At 43.2% G+C, this 18,393-nt stretch overlaps 1 protein-coding gene across 1 annotated transcript in view; it reads left to right on the top strand.

The window, feature by feature from the left end:
* The window catches only part of LOC146986611 (integrin alpha-11-like), a 44,007-nt gene extending 25,900 nt beyond the window's left edge, over positions 1–18,107 (top strand). Inside the window, exons 16-29 of the mRNA XM_085780418.1 lie at positions 5,170–5,309; positions 6,408–6,518; positions 7,264–7,349; positions 8,484–8,691; positions 9,559–9,657; positions 11,423–11,499; positions 11,620–11,703; positions 11,790–11,922; positions 13,115–13,237; positions 13,787–13,870; positions 14,160–14,270; positions 15,252–15,347; positions 16,292–16,405; positions 17,838–18,107. Of these exons, the coding sequence (XP_085636544.1) occupies positions 5,170–5,309; positions 6,408–6,518; positions 7,264–7,349; positions 8,484–8,691; positions 9,559–9,657; positions 11,423–11,499; positions 11,620–11,703; positions 11,790–11,922; positions 13,115–13,237; positions 13,787–13,870; positions 14,160–14,270; positions 15,252–15,347; positions 16,292–16,405; positions 17,838–17,918 (1,547 nt within the window). The 3' untranslated portion in view covers positions 17,919–18,107. The remainder of the gene's footprint in view (positions 1–5,169; positions 5,310–6,407; positions 6,519–7,263; positions 7,350–8,483; positions 8,692–9,558; positions 9,658–11,422; positions 11,500–11,619; positions 11,704–11,789; positions 11,923–13,114; positions 13,238–13,786; positions 13,871–14,159; positions 14,271–15,251; positions 15,348–16,291; positions 16,406–17,837) is intronic.
* Positions 18,108–18,393: the final 286 nt, after the last annotated feature.

Raw genomic sequence — 18,393 nt, 5'->3', positions numbered from 1 at the left:
TTGAAACGAATCTGCATCCAGTGGAAATTGCTCGTTACTTTGCTACACCTCTGCCTGGCCGTGTGCATTTGTTTACAACAAAGCCGTCAAAAAATCAATAGACCGAATCGCCTTGTTGTTTACATTCTACTTCCGACGTAATTTGAATGAGATCAATAGTAACGAACGAGAGTTTAGCTATATATCATATTTTTCACGCCCTATCACCGTTTAGACGAATCTGAAATGATTGAAGAAACATTACTATTTCTGTGTGTGTGTTTTGTGTTGCTATGTGTTGTATTTATTCAGTTTGGGGGAATCACAGTGTCTAGAAAGCATCAGTGGCTCAGCTGACAGGGACAGCTAACGGTAGCTAAGATAACGGTAGCTAAGCTAACGGTAGCTAAGCTAACAGCAGGACGTCAGCTGTTAAAACCCTCCCGTTGTGGGACACGACATGAAACTACTCCAGTTAGCTCAGTCATGTTGGAACTCAGATATCCGCTGGAGAAATTTTTTTTTCATGGAGCGTTTATTGAGTCACTGAGTTATTAAAGTTAAACAGGTAGCTAACCGTTAGCCCGGCTAATCTATGATAACCATGACTAACAAAAATGTGCACACGTAAATAGTAATGTTTGTCCAATCATTGGTTTTATAAACTTTACAAACATCAGATTAGTCTAAACGGCGATATAGTGACATGAAAAAGTAGATAAATATAGTGAAACTCTCGTCCGTCACTATTGTTCTCATGCTGGTTTTCTACCAGGAAGTAGTTGTAAACAACAAGGAGATTCGTCCAATAGATGGAGCTGTGGATATAACAAAAGAATGCAGATTACGGAGCGCGTTTGAGTCGCGGTGCTGCAGAGAGGACAGCTGGGTGTTGTAGATTTAACTTCAAACTAAAAAATGACGAAGTGAGACGGTTTCTTCCATTCAAAAGTGCTTTAGCTGATAATAGTAAAAAAGGAAAAGAGAAAAACATACAGCGTGTGCGAGTTTTCAGGGTTCAACATGGCTGACTACGCAACAACAACTCTGACGAAATCACGTTACGGTACCTTCTTGCTCCTAGAGCATCATGGGAAATGAAGTCCATTTTAATGTTACTACAAATAAATGAAATGCAGTCTCCCTTTTAACCACATATTCAACAACATATGAACTGTATTTATTAATATTAATGTTAACTTGTATTTTTAACTCATTAACTTATTTATTCTTCTGAAATAATGTCTTTCCAACAAAGAAATTCTCAACACTGGGACACCGGGCGGCGACCAGGTAACTACACTGATGTTGAAGACAGAGAGCCTCGTTCTCACTCATAACAAGTTACAAGTCATGTAGTTAACAATCACAATTACTCCAGAGCTTTTTAATCAAGGTGAAAATGCAGCAGAGCCACGGGAAAATCCAGTTTAGTTCCTCTCTCTCAAAAAAAAAAAAAAAAAAAGACTGGGGGGGATGCCGCACCCTCGCGTCCAACGACCACTACACCACTGGAGACAACAAGTGGGTCAAACGATGACGACACCTGATCAGTGTGAGTGTGTGTGTGTGTGTGTGTGTGTGTGTGTGTGTGTGTGAGTGTGTGTCCAGTGGTTTGGTGAAGCTTCAGTGTGAGGTCATGATCGGCTCCACCTAGAAACACAGTTTGGTGTTTTTCTCTTTGTTATAAATTTGATTCTGATGCAACACAACAAACATCTGAAGCTCAGCGGCGTCTTCCTGTCTGAGGCCATGTCCACGTCCACACTAAACAGATTCAGTTTAAAACTTGACATGAGACTTTTGGAAACTCTGTTGAAGACGTTCTATTTTGAAAACCCCCTAGGTTGCATTTTATTTTGAAATCTCTGGGGTTTTGTTCTATTTTGAAAAACCTGCTAGGTCCTGGCTGCGCTTGTGTCTCTGACCTTGTTAGGGCCACGGGGCAAACGCACCGTGGCCCTATTGTTATACTTTGGAGTTTTTCTTCGTATTATTTTTCTTCTTCCATACCAAATTTCGATTTGTAATCATATATCAAAATATGCGGTTTGATCGGGATCACTGTGCTATTTCGTTTTTCTACAGAATACACATTTTTCGCGAAGTAAGTCGCCAAAAACTGCGAAACATTTCTCATAGAGAATGAATGGGAGGAGGTCAAAAAACGAACAAATTATTGGAGTTTTTCAAATGTCTACTGCTCCGGCATACTTTCACCTAGAGACTCCATTTAAACTTTAAAATGTAGACACAGGTCTTGTCTATTGGTGAATTAATCCGCATTTTGTTAGGTATTATAGTTTTCGATCAATCCCTGTTCAATGACCATGATCATTTGTGGAGAAGTGTTGAGATTATAATGGGTGTGTATTGCGCGGAATGTTCGTGTCAGAGTGGGTGACATCATCAGCTAGAGTGGGAGAAGTTGCCTGAAATTGTCTGAAACGTTTCTCTTTCCACGCTGCGCACGGCCAGAATTTACACTCTACAAACATGATTTTTTCCACAGTTGTAGACAAACTTGTCCTCTCTCTAACAATGTGCTCAACAAAGCAGAGAGACTTACAGAATTTAAACTGTGAGCCTCTAAGTGCGGCCAAGTCTCTCCCTGCTCCTTATTAACTCTGATATAAAGATTTTCTGAGAGAAGCAGAAGGGACCACTGTTTATAATTCACAAGTGTTTCCAAAATATTTACTGTAGAAACACCACAATCACATCAAAGTGTTCAGGAAGTCCTTACGACGACCACGGTCTGCTGCTTCTTCTGATAGGAGCTACCGTTTTGTCAGAATAAGCCCAAACCTGAGACCAGCGCAGAGGCAGAAAACCACCAATCTGATTGGTTCCAGGCTCAGCTGTTGTCTGCAGTTACAACATCGTTCAGTGGCTTTGTGTGTGTGTGTGGTCATGTCCTTGTTGGAGTGAACTTTTAAAGGGATATTTCAACATTTTTGGCAAATTGGCCCATTGCCATAATCCCTATAGTCATAGCAGTAGGTTCGTTACCTTTAATTGTCGGTGCAAGCTGTTTTTAGAACGGCGGAGCAGAGCCGCAAGCTGCTCAGAGCTACACTACGGAGGCTCATGGGATTTCTTGGTTTCCCTCATCAAACTCATCAAATACACAATCCAACAACTCCACAACGCTCTGGTGGACAAGTTGTGACCTGCACATTCACCACGCTATGAGATAATAGCACAACGTTACCACACAGAGTTGTTGTAGAGGGAAATACAGAGACTGTTGATGAAAAACTGTCCCTGAAGGCAACGTGCATCAGTGGTTTTGCATGAATTTCCCTCTAAAACAACTCTGTGTGGTAACGTTGTGTTATTATCTCATAGCGTGGTGAATGTGCAGCTCACAACTTGTCCACCAGAGCGTTGTGGAGTTGTTGGATTGTGTATTTGATGAGTTTGATGAGGGAAACCAAGAAATCCCATAATGAGCCTCCTCTGTAGCGTAGCTCTGAGCAGCTCACGGCTCTGCTCCGCCGTTCTAAAAACAGCTTGCACCGACAATTAAAGGTAACGAACCTACTGCTATGACTGTAGGGATTATGGCAATGGGCCAATTTGACAAAATGTTGAACTATCCCTTTAATGTGTGTGTGTTTGAGTCCGTCAGACTGTAACATCTGTCCGCTGCTGCTCCAGCTGTGTGGACATGCAGCACCAGAACCATCCAGATGTTTGGTTTGGTTTGGTGGGTGTTGTGTTGTGTTGTGTTTGACCTGTGTGTGTGTGTGTGTGTGTGTGTGTGTGTGTGTGTGTGTGTGTGTGTGTGTCGTGGTCGTGGTCGTAGTGTGTGTGTGTGAGGGTGTGATGATGATGTTGTCGTGTCTCAGTTAATCAGCTGCAGCTGTCGGTCGGGCCGGCTGCATGGAAACCTCTCTAACATGCTACCAGCAGCCAACACACATCTGGACTGGATTACACACACACACACACACACACACACACACACACACACACACAGCTTCAGGAGTGTGAACCTGTGTGTGTGTGTGTGTGTGTGTCTGTGCAGACGTGGCGTCGTGAGTCTGAACTGGACTGAAGCAGCTCAGAGCTCGTAAATCAAAACCCAGAGTCAGTTGTTGAACAGAGGAGATCCAAGTCTGTGGTTAGAGGAGGAGAAGAGGAGGAGAGGAGGAGGAGAGGAGGAGGAGGAGAGGAGGAGAAGAGGAGGAGGAGGAGAAGAGGAGGAGGAGGAGAAGAGGAGAGGAGGAGGAGGAGGAGGAGAGGAGCAGAATGCTCAGAACTAGATCATTTATTTCTTGTAGAACTGTCAAACGTCATGTGATAATAACACGTTAATAAACAAAGTCCCATTTCCAGTTGTTAATGCATGCAGATGGACATACTGATCAGAATAAGACCAACATTTACATATTGTATAGGTTAGATATAAGCCATAATCATTACATGAAAAGAAAATCATTCTGTGTGTCTTTATGGATCTATATAATGTATTAGTTTCACAGTCTCATCTGCTCCAAAAGTTTCTCTATGTGCAAGATTCAAATCAGAAGTAAAACAATGAAAAAAGAAAAACACAGGACAAGTGTGTATATAGCGGCCCTTTGTCACTATCGACGCACGCTGGCGGTTTAAAGGGCTTTACGCGTGCCAGTATGTAAGTGTAGGTGTATGCAGGTGTAGCCAAAGTGCATAACACAGCAACTGTCCAGTCAAAGCTTCTCTTTTTGTTGCAGATTTATTCATACAGCCGTCTCAAATACTCACTAAACACAACAACATATTCTCTCTGCGGCATGGCACCGTCAAAACCGTACGAGTTCCTCAGCGTGCGCACCTGCACTGATTACCCACCTACATTTATCGACTCAGACCAATGTTCTGAACAGAGATCGCCACCTTCTGGCACAACATGTGTACAACATCCCAAAACAAAGAAAATGACCAATTTGGCTCCTACAGTGCAGATTGAGGCTGGCCCTGAGGCTGAGTCTGTACCAGGATGTAAACATGTAGAGTGTAAGGAGAGTGGCTCCCTCTGGTGGTGAGGAGAGGAACTGCAGCTGACGGATGCATCCCTTTGCTTATGTGCAAAACTGCTTCACTAGATGTGATCTCTGCCCTCTAAGCTTCCTTTTCTTCTCTCTCTTTTTCTTTCCTCCTTTTTTTGTCTTTCTTCTTGCCCCCCCCCCCCCCCCCCCCCAGCGGCGTGGTTCAGTCTGCTGCTGGACGAGAGGCGTTTCCCTCCTCGAGCCGTGCTGGACGAATCGGACCGCCAGCAGCCGAGGAGCGTCTCGCTGCAGGTCGGAGCTCAGAGCTGCCAGCAGCTGGGCTTCTCTGTGCAGGTCAGGATACACACATATATACACACACACAGTACATATACACACACACGCACACACACACCCTTGTAAATCTATCTTTGTGAGGACATGTCATTGACATAATGTATTCCCTAGCCCCTTACCCTAACCTTAACCATCCAAAACAAATGCCTAAACTTAACCATTACTCTAAACCTATTTTAAACCTAATTGACCTATGGCTAAGCCACGCCCCCAAACACGATGAGCCAATCACAGTGCACATAGCTAGCCCATACACTGGGACATTCTCTGCTTCCACGTCCATTGAAATGCATTGCAGTTAGTCAGTTTTCATTCGTTTTTATATGTTATTTCTTTACATTTTAAAATGGTCAAACGGTGTTCATGGGGTACATGCAACTCTGACACTAGGTATCCCGAGAGGCCACGGGGGGGATTTTTTTACCTTTTCCCAAGCCACATCTCAACCAAGAGAAGTGTCTGCTCTGGATAAAGTTATGCAGTAGACCACAACACCAACTAAACCTGGATAAACTTAACAAGGATGTCTACATCTGTTCTAAGTTAAGTCAACAACGTATTTGAGGCAACATATTGTCAGAGATGTTTAGATGTTAGCCAGTATCACAACTAAGCATAAAGCCCGCTAGCTTAATGCTAACGTATAATGTAAAACTCCATAGACAGGCTAACAGAAGTTAGCCCGTCGCTATCGGCGTTTCGCGGCAACCGACAGCCATAGCAGTAAAGCTAAGTGAAGTTTTGGTGACTTCAACATGATATTTAATCTTTCTGTCTCCAAAAATCATCAACTGCCTCCTGTGAAATGTCTCCTACGGTGACAGCTGTTGTCATAGCAACTGTCACCGAATGTTGACTGTTTGTCCGAGTGAGTGGAGGGGGCGGGGCTTAGCCAGAGGTCAATTATAACCTAACGTCTTAACCCTCAAACAGCCCTTTGAAAAAGTGAGGACCGGCCAAAATGTCCTCAGTCTGTTGATTAAACAGGTCCTCACAACGTAGCATGTACAAGAACACACACACACACACACACACACACAGACACACACACACACACACACACACAGCGACTGACCTTCATGTCTCTCTGAACAGGAGACGACGGACTACGGTCGTCCCATCACGGTCGTCCTGGAGACGGGGATGGCGACCCCAGACGAGGGGCCGGTGCTGGACCCTGATTGGCCGAGCGTCCTGAGGGCCGAGGTGAGAGAGAGAGACCAGGTGATGATGTCACAGCCAGGTGGCGATGATGTCACATGTGTCTTAAAGAAGAATACACTGCAAAAACTCAAACTCTTACCAAGAATATTTGTCTTATTTCTAGTCAAAACAAATCTCATTCTACTTAAAATAAGACTCATCACATAAAAAGCAGCTTGTTTTTAGACACTTTTTACTTCTTTCAAGCAGATTTTCACTTGAAATAAGTAGAAAAATCTGATAGTGGAGCAAGTTTTTCTTTCTTATTACAAACAAAAAAACTTGCTTTCACTAGCAGCCTTTTTTTCAAGTGAAAATTGGTTTGAAACAAGTGAAAATGATCTAAAAACAAGTTGATTTTTAGGTGATGAGTCTTATTTTAAGTGGAAAGAGATTAGTTTTGACTAGAAATGAGACAAATATTCTTCTAATAGAAGCTTTAATGATGTTGGGGATGCTACTCACTGCAAAAACTCAAAAGTTATACTTAAAATAAGACTCATCACATTAAAAAGTAGCTTGTTTTAAGACACTTTTTTACTTCTTTCAAGCAGATTTTCACTTGAAATAATCTGATAGTGGAGCAAGTTTTTCTTTCTTATTACAAGCACAAAAAAAAACTTGCTTTGACTGGCAGATTTTTCTACTTATTTCAAGTGAAAATTAGTTTGAAACAAGTGAAAATGATCTAAAAACAAGTTATTCTCTCCATTTCAATTGTGACAGAAAGCTCTTGTGTCTCCTGCAGCTTCCCTTCTGGAACGGCTGTGAGCAGGAAGACGCCTGCGTCCCCGACCTCGTCCTCCACAGCCGCTTCGACCTCATGGACGTCCAGTGAGTTCACGCCTTTGCAGACGCACACTCGTCTCTTTCTTTCTTTCTTTCTTTCTTTCTTTCTTTCTTTCTTTCTTTCTTTCTATCCTGTTTCTCGGTCATTTTACTCCTTTTTCTTTCTTTCTTTCTTTCTTTCTTTCTTTCTTTCTTTCTTTCTTTCTTTCTTTCTTTCTTTCTACCCACCCCCTTTCTCTGTCTTTTTACTTCCTTCCTTCTTTCTTTCTTTTTTTCTTCCCCCTTTCTCTGTCTTTTTTCTTCTTTCTTTCTTTCTTTCTTTCTTTCTTTCTTTCTTTCTTTCTTTCTTTCTTTCTTTCTTTCTTTCTTTCTTTCTTTCTCTGTCTTTTTACTTCTTTCTTTCTTTCTCTCTCTGTCTTTTACTTCTTTCTTTCTTTCTTTCTTCTATCCTGTTTCTCACTTTTTTCTTTTTTTCTACCCCCTTTCTCTGTCTTTTTACTTCTTTCTTTCTTTCTTTCTTTTTACCCCTTTCTCTGTCTTCTTTCTTTCTACCCCCTTTCTCTGTCCCTTTACTTCTTTCTTTATTTCTTTCTACCCTCTTTCTCTGTCTTTTTCTTTCTTTTTTCTAACCCCTTTCTCTGTCTTTTTACTTCCTTTCTTTCTTTCTTTCTTTCTTTCTTTCTTTCTTTCTTTCTTTCTTTCTTTCTTTCTTTCTTTCTTTCTACCCCCTTTCTCTTTCTTTCTTTCTTTCTTTCTTTCTTTCTTTCTTTCTTTCTTTCTTTCTTTCTTTCTTTCTTTCTTTCTACCCCCTTTCTCTTTCTTTCTTTCTTTCTTTCTTTCTTTCTACCCCCTTTCTCTTTCTTTCTTTCTTTCTTTCTTTCTCTCTTTCTTTCTTTCTTTCTTTCTTTCTTTCTTTCTTTCTACCCCCTTTCTCTGTCTTTTTACTTCTTTCTTTCTTTCCCTCTCTATCTATCTACCTCTTTCTATCTTCTAACTTCTCCTCTGTCTGTGTGTGTTGTCTTCCCTGTGCTGCAGTCAGTTCTGCAGCTCTAGGGACCGGGCCGTGTGGTCAGTGTGTTGATGTTGTGTTGTGTGTCTGTGCTGCAGTCAGTTCTGCAGCTCTAGGGACCGGGCCGTGTGGTCAGTGTGTTGATGTTGTGTTGTGTGTCTGTGCTGCAGTCAGTTCTGCAGCTCTAGGGACCGGGCCGTGTGGTCTGTGTGCGTCCACCAGAGGGCGCCGCTGCTCCGAGGCGTCCTGGTGGTGGAGAGCGGCCGCCGGCGCCTGGTGATGACCTCACGGCTGGAGAACCACGGGGAGAACGCCTACGGAGCCGCCATCAACATCTCCACCTCCTCCAACCTGCTCTTCTCCAGCCTCATCGTCAAGGTAACCTCCTCCTCCTCCTTTCTCCTCCTCCTCCTCCTCTTCCTTTCTCCTCCTCTTCCTCTTGTTTAAAGCAGAACTAAGCGGAATATTTGTGTGAATATAAGTCTTAAATAGTTATATCTTCCGACAGCAATCACTTCTATAGAGTGTTTGGTCTGAAACACGGGTCTGTCAGTCACTCTGCTCTGCTCTGAGCCGGATCGCTTACTTCTGCTTTAAAGGGATAGTTCACCCAAAATTCAAATTTCACTCATTATCTCCTCCCCCTCATGTGGACTAAGGGCTGGGAGAAGTTCCAGAGTCCTCCGTGGCTTCTCTGAGTTACAGAGGGTCTCGGCGTAGCAGTGCAGTTGCAAATGGATACCAACTGTCTTTGTAACAAAAAGACACACCAAAAAACATCCAAACACCTCCATGCTGCTCGTATGTAATGTCCGTCTTGTATTGAAGCCCCAAAATGCAAAATTGTTCCGAAAATTGTTCCGCAAGATTTGGACGGACCAGTAAGAGGAGCTTCCGCTATAAACAAGCTTGAAATATAGACTTATTTAATTTTTTTCGGGACAATTTCGCATTTCGGGGCTTCAATACAAGAGGGACATTACATACGAGCAGCATGGAGGTATTTGGATGTTTTTTGGTGTGTCTTTTTGTCACGAAGACAGTTGGTATCCATTTGCAACCGTTATATGGACATGCACTGCTACGCCGAGACCCCCTGTAACTCAGAGAAGCCACGGAGGACTCTGAAACTTCTCCCAGCCCTTAGTCCACATGAGGGGGAGGAGATAATGAGGGAAATTTTAATTTTGGGTGAACTATCGGTTTAACTGAATGACTCATGTAGCTCCGCCCCCTCCTCCTCAGGACCAATCAGACGTCCAGATCGACTGCTCCTCTGAGGACAGACTGTCCAATCACAGGTTCTGTAACATCAGCGCCCCCTTCATGAAGGCTTCGTCCCAGGTGAGACCAGTACAGACCAGTAGAGACCAGTAGAGACCAGTAGAGACCATTAGAGACCAGTAGAGACCAGTAGAGTCCACTAGAGTCCAGTAGAGTCCACTAGAGTCCAGTACGGACCAGTACAGACCAGTAGAGACCAATAGAGACCAGTAGAGACCAGTAGAGTCCAGTAGAGACCAATAGAGTCCACTAGAGACCAGTAGAGACCAGTAGAGACCATTAGAGACCAGTACAGACCATTAGAGACCAGTAGAGACCAGAACAGACCAGAACAGACCAGTAGAGACCAGTAGAGACCAGAACAGACCAGTAGAGACCAGTAGAGACCAGTAGAGACCTGTAGAGACCAGTTCAGACCAGTAGAGTCCAGTAGAGACCATTAGAGACCAGTAGAGACCAGAACAGACCAGAACAGACCGGTACAGACCAGTAGAGACCAGTAGAGACCTGTAGAGACCAGTTCAGACCAGTAGAGTCCAGTAGAGACCAGTACAGACCTGTAGAGACCAGTACAGACCATTAGAGACCAGTAGAGACCAGAAGAGTCCAGTAGAGTCCAGTAGAGTCTATTGTAGACCAGTAGAGACCAGGAGAGACCATTAGAGACCAGGAGAGTCTATTGGAGACCAGTAGAGTCCAGTAGAGTCTATTGGAGACCAGTAGAGACCAGGAGAGACCATTAGAGTCTATTGGAGACCAGTAGAGACCATTGGAGCCTATTGGAGACCATTGGAGATTATTAGAGACCAGTAAGACCATAAACTGTAAACTGTTTTCTTGTCTGTGACAACATCTCTGTCCCGTCTGTCCGTCCTGGGTGAGGGATCCCTCCTCTGTTGCTCACCCTGAGGTTTCTCCTGGTTTTCCCTGTTAAAAGGGTTTCCATGGAGTTTTTCCTCAGTGGATGTGAGGGTCTAAGGACAGAGGATGTTGTTACGATGCCATGTAAAGCCCTTTGAGACAAACTGTTTGTAAAAACGGGCTATACAAATAAAATTGCCTTGCCTTGCCTTGCCTAGAGACCAATAGAGACCATTAGAGACCAGACGAGAACATTAGAGCCTATTGGAGACCATTAGAGACCAATAGAGACCATTAGAGACCATTAGAGCCTATTGGAGACCATTAGAGACCAGTAGAGACCATTAGAGCCTATTGGAGACCATTAGAGACTATTAGAGACCAATAGAGACAGAGACCATTAGAGACCAGTAGAGACCATTAGAGCCTATTGGAGACCATTAGAGACCAGTAGAGACCAAAGAGCCTATTGGAGACCATTAGAGACCAGTAGAGACCAAAGAGCCTATTGGAGACCATTAGAGACCAGTAGAGACCATTAGAGCCTATTGGAGACCATTAGAGACTATTAGAGACCAGGAGAGACCAGTACAGACCAGTAGAGACCTGTAGAGTCCAGTAGAGTCCAGTAGAGAGAAGTAGAGACCTGTACAGACCAGTAGAGACCAGGAGAGACCAGTACAGACCAATAGATACCAGTAGAGACCAGTAGAGACCGGTAGAGACCATTAGAGACCAGTACAGACCAGTAGAGACCAGTACAGACCAGTACAGACCAGTAGAGACCAGTTCAGACCAGTAGAGACCAGTACAGACCAGTACAGACCAGTAGAGACCAGTAGAGACCATTAGAGACCAGTACAGACCAGTAGAGACCAGTACAGACCAGTAGAGACCAGTACAGACCAGTTCAGACCGGTCTTGTCCCTGTGATGATGTCACAGCTGTGGCTCCGCCCCCTCAGGTTTCCTTCCAGGTGGAGTTTGAGTTCAGTCGCTCCGTCGTCATGGACCACGTCCGAGTCGTCATGGAAGCCGTCAGGTGAGGACGATGATGTCACAGGTCACTTCCTGTCTGTCAGTGAGGCTGTAAACCTGAGTGTGTGTGTGTGTGTGTGTGTGGGTGTGTGTGTGTGTGTGTGTGTGTGTGTGTGTGTAACAGTGAGGGAGCAGATGGTTTCCCAGACGACAACCTGAGTGACATCATCCTCCCTCTGAGATACCAGACGGACCTGCTGTTCACCAGGTGAGGTGTGATGTCACAGCAGTGTGATGATGTCACAGTGTTTCCACATCTGGAGTCTCCTTCTCAACATCTGTATCCGTCCACAGAGACACCAACACTCCTCGCTTCAACATCCGAGGCTCCGCCCCCTTTTCCTCCTCCTCTTCCTCCTCTTCCTCCTCCTCTTCCTCCAGGGACCAGACCGACGGCAGCTCACACACCTTCAACCTCACCTACACCGTGAGTCCACACACACACACTAATATCATCAATATCATCACACCAAAAACAACAACAACCTGTTTTTTCTGAGTAATATTTTCTGTTTTTCAGAGTATTTTTTTGTTTTTTCAGAGTATTTTTTTCTGTTATTTGAGGATTTTTTTTTCCGTTTTTGGATCTATAGAGAGCCTCAGCAGAAGCAGGAAGTAACATCACCATGGGACCTCAACTCAGAAAAAGTCTCCATGTGAGTGACCGGGAGTCAAAGTTTTATTTCTAATGTGATTGAATAGTGTGATGATAAAACTCTCTGACCTCTACCTGTTTAAAACACCACGGTTCATGAAGAGAAACCAGCAGTTTGTTGTCACGGCAACAGAAGAATGTATTTAGTGTGAAGACGCTCTACGGTCTACAGATCTGAGGTGTGTCTCAAATCACGCACTTCTGCACTTACACTTAATATTTTGAGTACATAAGTGCGTTCACACTGAGCAGAAAGCGCTGTCAAGTGTCGGTGATAGGGCTCCAACGGCCGGTTGCTATGGTTGCGATCAGAATTAAAAAAAATAGAAGAAGAAGCTGTGGAGTCATTTCCGGTCAGTGCGCAGCGGCAGAGTTTGATTTGAGACGGTACGACCCTGTCGAAATACAGTGCACTGCCTTGTGCAGTGCACTAAGAGAAGTGTGTGATTTGAGACACACCACTGGTGTCACCAGCTGACACGGGAAAGGAAGGACGCCATGTGGTCGCCATGGTGACGTCACTACGCCACCTGGAGTCTCTATGGTTACGGATTCTAAGGAGTTTTATTCTACAATAGTTCTACAACAAACTGCTGGTTTCTCTTCATGAACAGGTAGAGGTTAGAGAGTTTTATCATCACACTATTCAATCAGAGTAGAAATAAAACTTTGACTCCTGTTCATTTACATGGAGACTTTTTCAGAGTTGAGGTCCCATGGCGACGTTACTTCCTGCCTCCGCTTCGGCGCTCTATTGGATCTATTAAATCTATGAGAACCATGACACGTATCTGCTCCACTTGGAAGGAGACGACCTGTTGTTACAGAACTAGAGAGACTCACTCAGTCTGATGATGTGTTTCAGAATAAAATGTACATTTGGATGAATATTAAAAGGAAACTGTCTGTTATGCCTCTGTTCTGGTTCTGTCCCCTGCCCTGTCCTCTGGACCTGGACCCACAGATCCAGAACCTGGGTCTGTTCCCGGTGACAGGGCTGCAGTTCAGGGCGGAGATCTGGGCCGTGACGCGAGGAGGAAACCAGCTGGTCCACATCACCGAGTCCAGCATCGAACCGGCACCGCAGGTCCGTCAGACCACCGATCAGTACCCCATCAATACCTGATCAATACCCGATCAATCAGCTGTTCATCTGTAATCAAACATCTATTGATCACAGCAGCAGGATGATTGACACACTGCAAAAACTCAATGTCTTACCAAGAATATTTGTCTTATTTCTAGTCAAAACAAATCTCATTCTACCTAAAATATGTATATTTATACATACACATACATAGTTATACATAAAAAAAAAGCTTTTTTAGACACTTTTGACTTCTGTCAAGTCTATTTTCATTTGAAATAAGTCGAAAAATCTGATAGTGGATCAAGTTTTTCTTCCTTATTACAAGTACAAAAAACTTGCTTTCACTGGCAGATTTGTCTACTTATTTCAAATGAAAATTAGTTTGAAACAAGTGAAAATGATCTAAAAACAAGTTCATTTTTAAGTGGAAAGAGATTAGTTTTGACTATAAATGAGACATTTTGACAAGAAATAAGACAAATATTCTTGGAAAGAGTTTGAGTTTTTACAGTGCAGGTGCTGATGACATCACTTCCTCCCCAGCAGGGCGCAGCCTCTCACTGTTCACCGCCACCGCTCAGATCGACCAATCAGGTGATGGCGGAGGACCTGACCCCCCTGTCACAGCTGGTAAGACCTCAGCCAATCAGAGTCAGACTGTGTGTTAAAGGAGAATTCCGGCCGTTTTTGACCCCTACATCGTTGTCCTGATGGTCACCCAGTGTCGGGGGGGAGTAAAAAACATGTTACACCATGGCTATTTTAGTCACGTTTTTTACTCCCCCCAACACTGGGTGACCATCAGGACAACGATTTAGGGGTCAAAAATGACCGGAATTCTCCTTTAATGTGTGTGTGTGTGTTAATGTGTGTTAATGTTTGTGTTAATGTGTGTGTGTGTGTGTGTGTGTGTGTGTAGAACCAGAGTAACAGTGCCAGTCTCGTGGTGGTCTGTCTTCTGGACGTCCCGTCCTCCAGAGACGTGAAGGTGACGCTCAGAGGGAAACTGGAGCTTCCTGCTCTGCTCGCTGTGAGTCGCCATGGAGACGCTGCAGTAACACACACACACAAAGACACACACACATACGTTATTACAGCTGTTATAGACCGAATCTCCTTGTTGTTTACGTTCAACTTCCTGGGTAGAAAACCAGCACGTAATTTGAATGAGATCAATAGTAACGAACGAGAGTTTAGCTATATATCATATTTTTCAGGCCCTATCACCGTTTAGACAAATCTGAAATGATTGAAGAAACATTACTATTTCTGTGTGTGTGTGTTTTGTGTTGCTATGTGTTGTATTTATTCAGTTTGGGGGAATCACGGTGTCTAGAAAGCATCAGTGGCTCAGCTGACAGGGACAGCTAACGGTAGCTAAGCTAACGGTAGCTAAGGCAAGGCATCTTTATTTATATAGCGCATTTCATACCAAGGCAACTCAATGTGCTTTACATAAAGACAAACATTAAAAAAAAGAAGCATAAGACAGAATAAAAACAAACAAACACTAAAAACAGAGTTAAAAGCAAGAGCAAATAAAAGTAAAAGAAAAGAAAATAGATAAAGTTTTAAGTTCTCAGCTATAAGCACGTGAAAAGAGAAATGTTTTTAACCTGGATTTAAAAGTGCTTACAGTTGGGGCTAAGCTAAGCTAACGGTAGCTAAGCTAACAGCAGGACGTCAGCTGTTAAAACCCTCCCGTTGTGGGACACGACATGAAACTACTCCAGTTAGCTCAGTCATGTTGGAACTCAGATATCCGCTGGAGAAAATATTTTTTCATGGAGCGTTTATTGAGTCACTGAGTTATTAAAGTTAAACAGGTAGCTAACCGTTAGCCCGGCTAATCTATGATAACCACGACTAATTACAAAAATGTGCACACAGAAATAGTAATGTTTGTCCAATCATTGGTTTTATAAACTTTACAAACATCAGATTAGTCTAAACGACGATACAGTGACATGAAAAATTTGATTTAGCGAAACTCTCTCCGTCCCGGTCTCAGGTGTCCTTCCGGTCTCTGGAGCTCCTGACCTCGGCCTCCATCAGACTCAACTCCTCCAGTCCCATGTTCCTGCAGGAGGACTCACCTGTCAGACAGGTAACACACACACACTATCGTCCATCCATCCATTAATGACTATCCATCTATCTATCTATCTATCTATCTATCTGTCTGTCTGTCTGTCTGTCTGTCTGTCTGTCTGTCTGTCTGTCTGTCTGTCTGTCTGTCTGTCTGTCTGTCTATCTATCTATCTATCTATCTATCTATCTATCTATCTATCTATCTATCTATCTATCTATCTATCTATCTATCTATCTATCTATCCATCCATCCATCCATCCATCCATCCATCCATCCATCCATCCATCCATCCATCCATCCATCCATCCATCCATCCATCCATCCATCCATCCATCCATCTACTGTATGAGTCACTCAGGAGTAAATGTGTACAGAGAAGTGAAATAAATAAATAATCAATATATCAGCACAAAAACAAAAAGTACCGTAAAAAATAAAGAAGAAAGAACCAAAAAAAAGAAAAGAAACTTCAGTGAGAGTTCAAGTTTTTCATGAAGATGAAAAGTTGAGATAGATAGATAGATAGATAGATAGATAGATAGATAGATAGATAGATAGATAGATAGATAGATAGATAGATAGATAGATAGATAGATAAATAGTCATTAATGGATGGATGGACGATAGATAGACAGACAGACAGACAGACAGACAGACAGACAGACAGACAGACAGACAGACAGACAGACAGACAGACAGACAGATAGATAGATAGATAGATAGATAGATAGATAGATAGATAGATAGATAGATAGCGTGAGCGGCGGTGGTGGAGCGGTGGCGCCCTCTGCTGCTCAAACCACAGTGATGCTGCGTTCACTGACACCATGTAGTTTTAAAGGTTTTATAGGTGATGCTGTAAAACTGGAGCTGATGAAGGTCACAGGGTCAGAGGATGATGATGATGTAATGAGGATGATGATGTAATGAGGATGATGTCATGGATGATGTCACTGCAGATCGTCATGGAGCTGAGGAAGGACGAGGACTACGTGGTGCCGTTCTGGATCATCCTGGGCAGCTCGCTGGGCGGTCTGCTGCTGCTGGCGCTGCTGGTGCTGGCGCTGTGGAAGGTACACACACACACACACACACACACACACACACACACACACACACACACACACACACAGGATGTATAAAGTCGTTTGCAGCTCAAACTAATTAAAAGCATCAGTTCATTTATCTTTGTTCTTTGTGTAAACAATTAATTTGTAATGATAGAATCAGTTTAATTAGCTTCATGTCTCTGTCACATTAAAAATACAATTTGACCACCGGAGAGACTCTACAGGTCAATAGGGGAAAAAAAATTAAAAAATTTTGTTGACATATTAGAGTCTTTAGTTTTTCCAGAGGAGGATTGTGGATATCTCTTTTTATCACTCTGTAAATGAGAAAATACTGTCACCAGCCCTAAAAAAACATCTAATGTCTCCATGTTTTTAGTAATAAAATGTTGTCTAAATGAGGCTGCACACTAAAAAATGTTGGGTTATCTCTGTAACCCAATTTCTGAGTTATTGGTGTTGAGTTAAATTTTTGGGTTATTTTTCAGTGAGTAACCCATTTGTTGGGTTGGGTTGGGTAATTCTGTGACTTAACCGGCCGGTTCATTTGAAAAATGCTGTCCACGCACTACAACATTGGGTTATTTTTAACCCGACTATTGGGTCGAGCAAGTGCTTTATACACGACCCAATAGTTGGGTTAAAAATAACCCAGCGTTGTAGTTAGCATAACCCAACTCTTGGGTTGAATATTCAACCCAAAAGTTGGGTCAAAAAGATTAACCCAACCGGTTGGGTTAAAATAACCCAAAAAGGGGTTTGTCCTTATTTGAACCAGCAGTTGGGTTAAAATTGGGTTAATTTTTAACCCAACTGTTTTTAGTGTGTGTGAATGATATATCAACAATCCCCTCTGTAAAAACCTTCAGAATATAGAAAGGGATCAAAGTGGAAGGTTTGGTGTCTGGAAGTGCTGCTGAAGTGGAGATTTCTAGAGAGGAGTCTGAGTCTGAAAAACTCTTTCTGAGAAAACGTTACGGCCTTTAAAGACTTGGACTGTAAAACTACAGAGATTGTTATTGTCAATCCTACTTTTAGGATTTGTTGCGTATACAAAGGAAATGACAATTTTTGGAGCCACCTGACACGGGTCAGACGACAGGCACAGCACAGTATGTCACAGTAGCTGTTAACTTTTAGCGAATTTAAGAGAAATCTACTGACGAAGGAGACAAAATGAAGTAAAATAACCAACCTTAATGTGGATTTTCTACCATTTCTTTTGACTTTTCTGAAAGAATACATGTTAAGGAAGAAAAATAGCCCAAAGTCTCTAAATTGATCAGTGCATGTTAATGCTGATTGGTCTGAAAGTGAAGCAGAAGTTTTAAAGGTGAAGTTCTGAAGTTTAGTTCTTCAGACTGGGCCGACGTACTCCACAGTGATAAGAGAATCAATAGCTAATCAATAATCAATGACGTTTGTTTCTCCTCAGCTCGGCTTCTTCAACAGGAGGCGGAGACAGGAAGAGGACGAGCAGCCCGTAGCCAATGGGAAGGCAGCAGAGGAGTTGTAACGTGTGTGGGGGGCGTCGCCGATGCTGCGTTCAGGTGATGCTTGGAGACCGAGGAGACCCTGAACGCATCACGAGCCTCCACCTGTCACTCAGGGACCCTGATGCCCCGCCCCCTCCCCCCTCCCCCGCTAATCAATAACTCAGTAACGAGTCAGCCAATCAGCCGTGAACATGTTATAGACGCGTCAGCAGAACCAGCCAATCAGCTTCAGCTCTGGTCCGTCAGTCGGTCAGAGGTTTGTTTACATCTGTTACCATGGTGACCTGAGGGACAAAATAATGACAGGAACAAAACAAATGCGACTTTTGTTTGATGTTTGCTATTGTTTAATGTGTTTTTGTCCTTCAGGGCCACCGTAGCCTCAGAGAACAGATTTATATTCACAGAGTCTCGACCTTCATCAAACACCAGCGTTCGTACGTTTTAAAAAAAAAACCTGGAAAAGTCATGGAATTTGAAAATGTCATTTTCCAG

Source organism: Trachurus japonicus, chromosome 6 (genome assembly GCF_045865225.1).
Source record: "Trachurus japonicus isolate A0001 chromosome 6, Traja_1.0".
Classification (NCBI taxonomy): Eukaryota; Metazoa; Chordata; class Actinopteri; order Carangiformes; family Carangidae; genus Trachurus; species Trachurus japonicus.
Note: the sequence above shows the minus strand (reverse complement) of the source record. Positions and strands in the feature narration are given on the sequence as shown.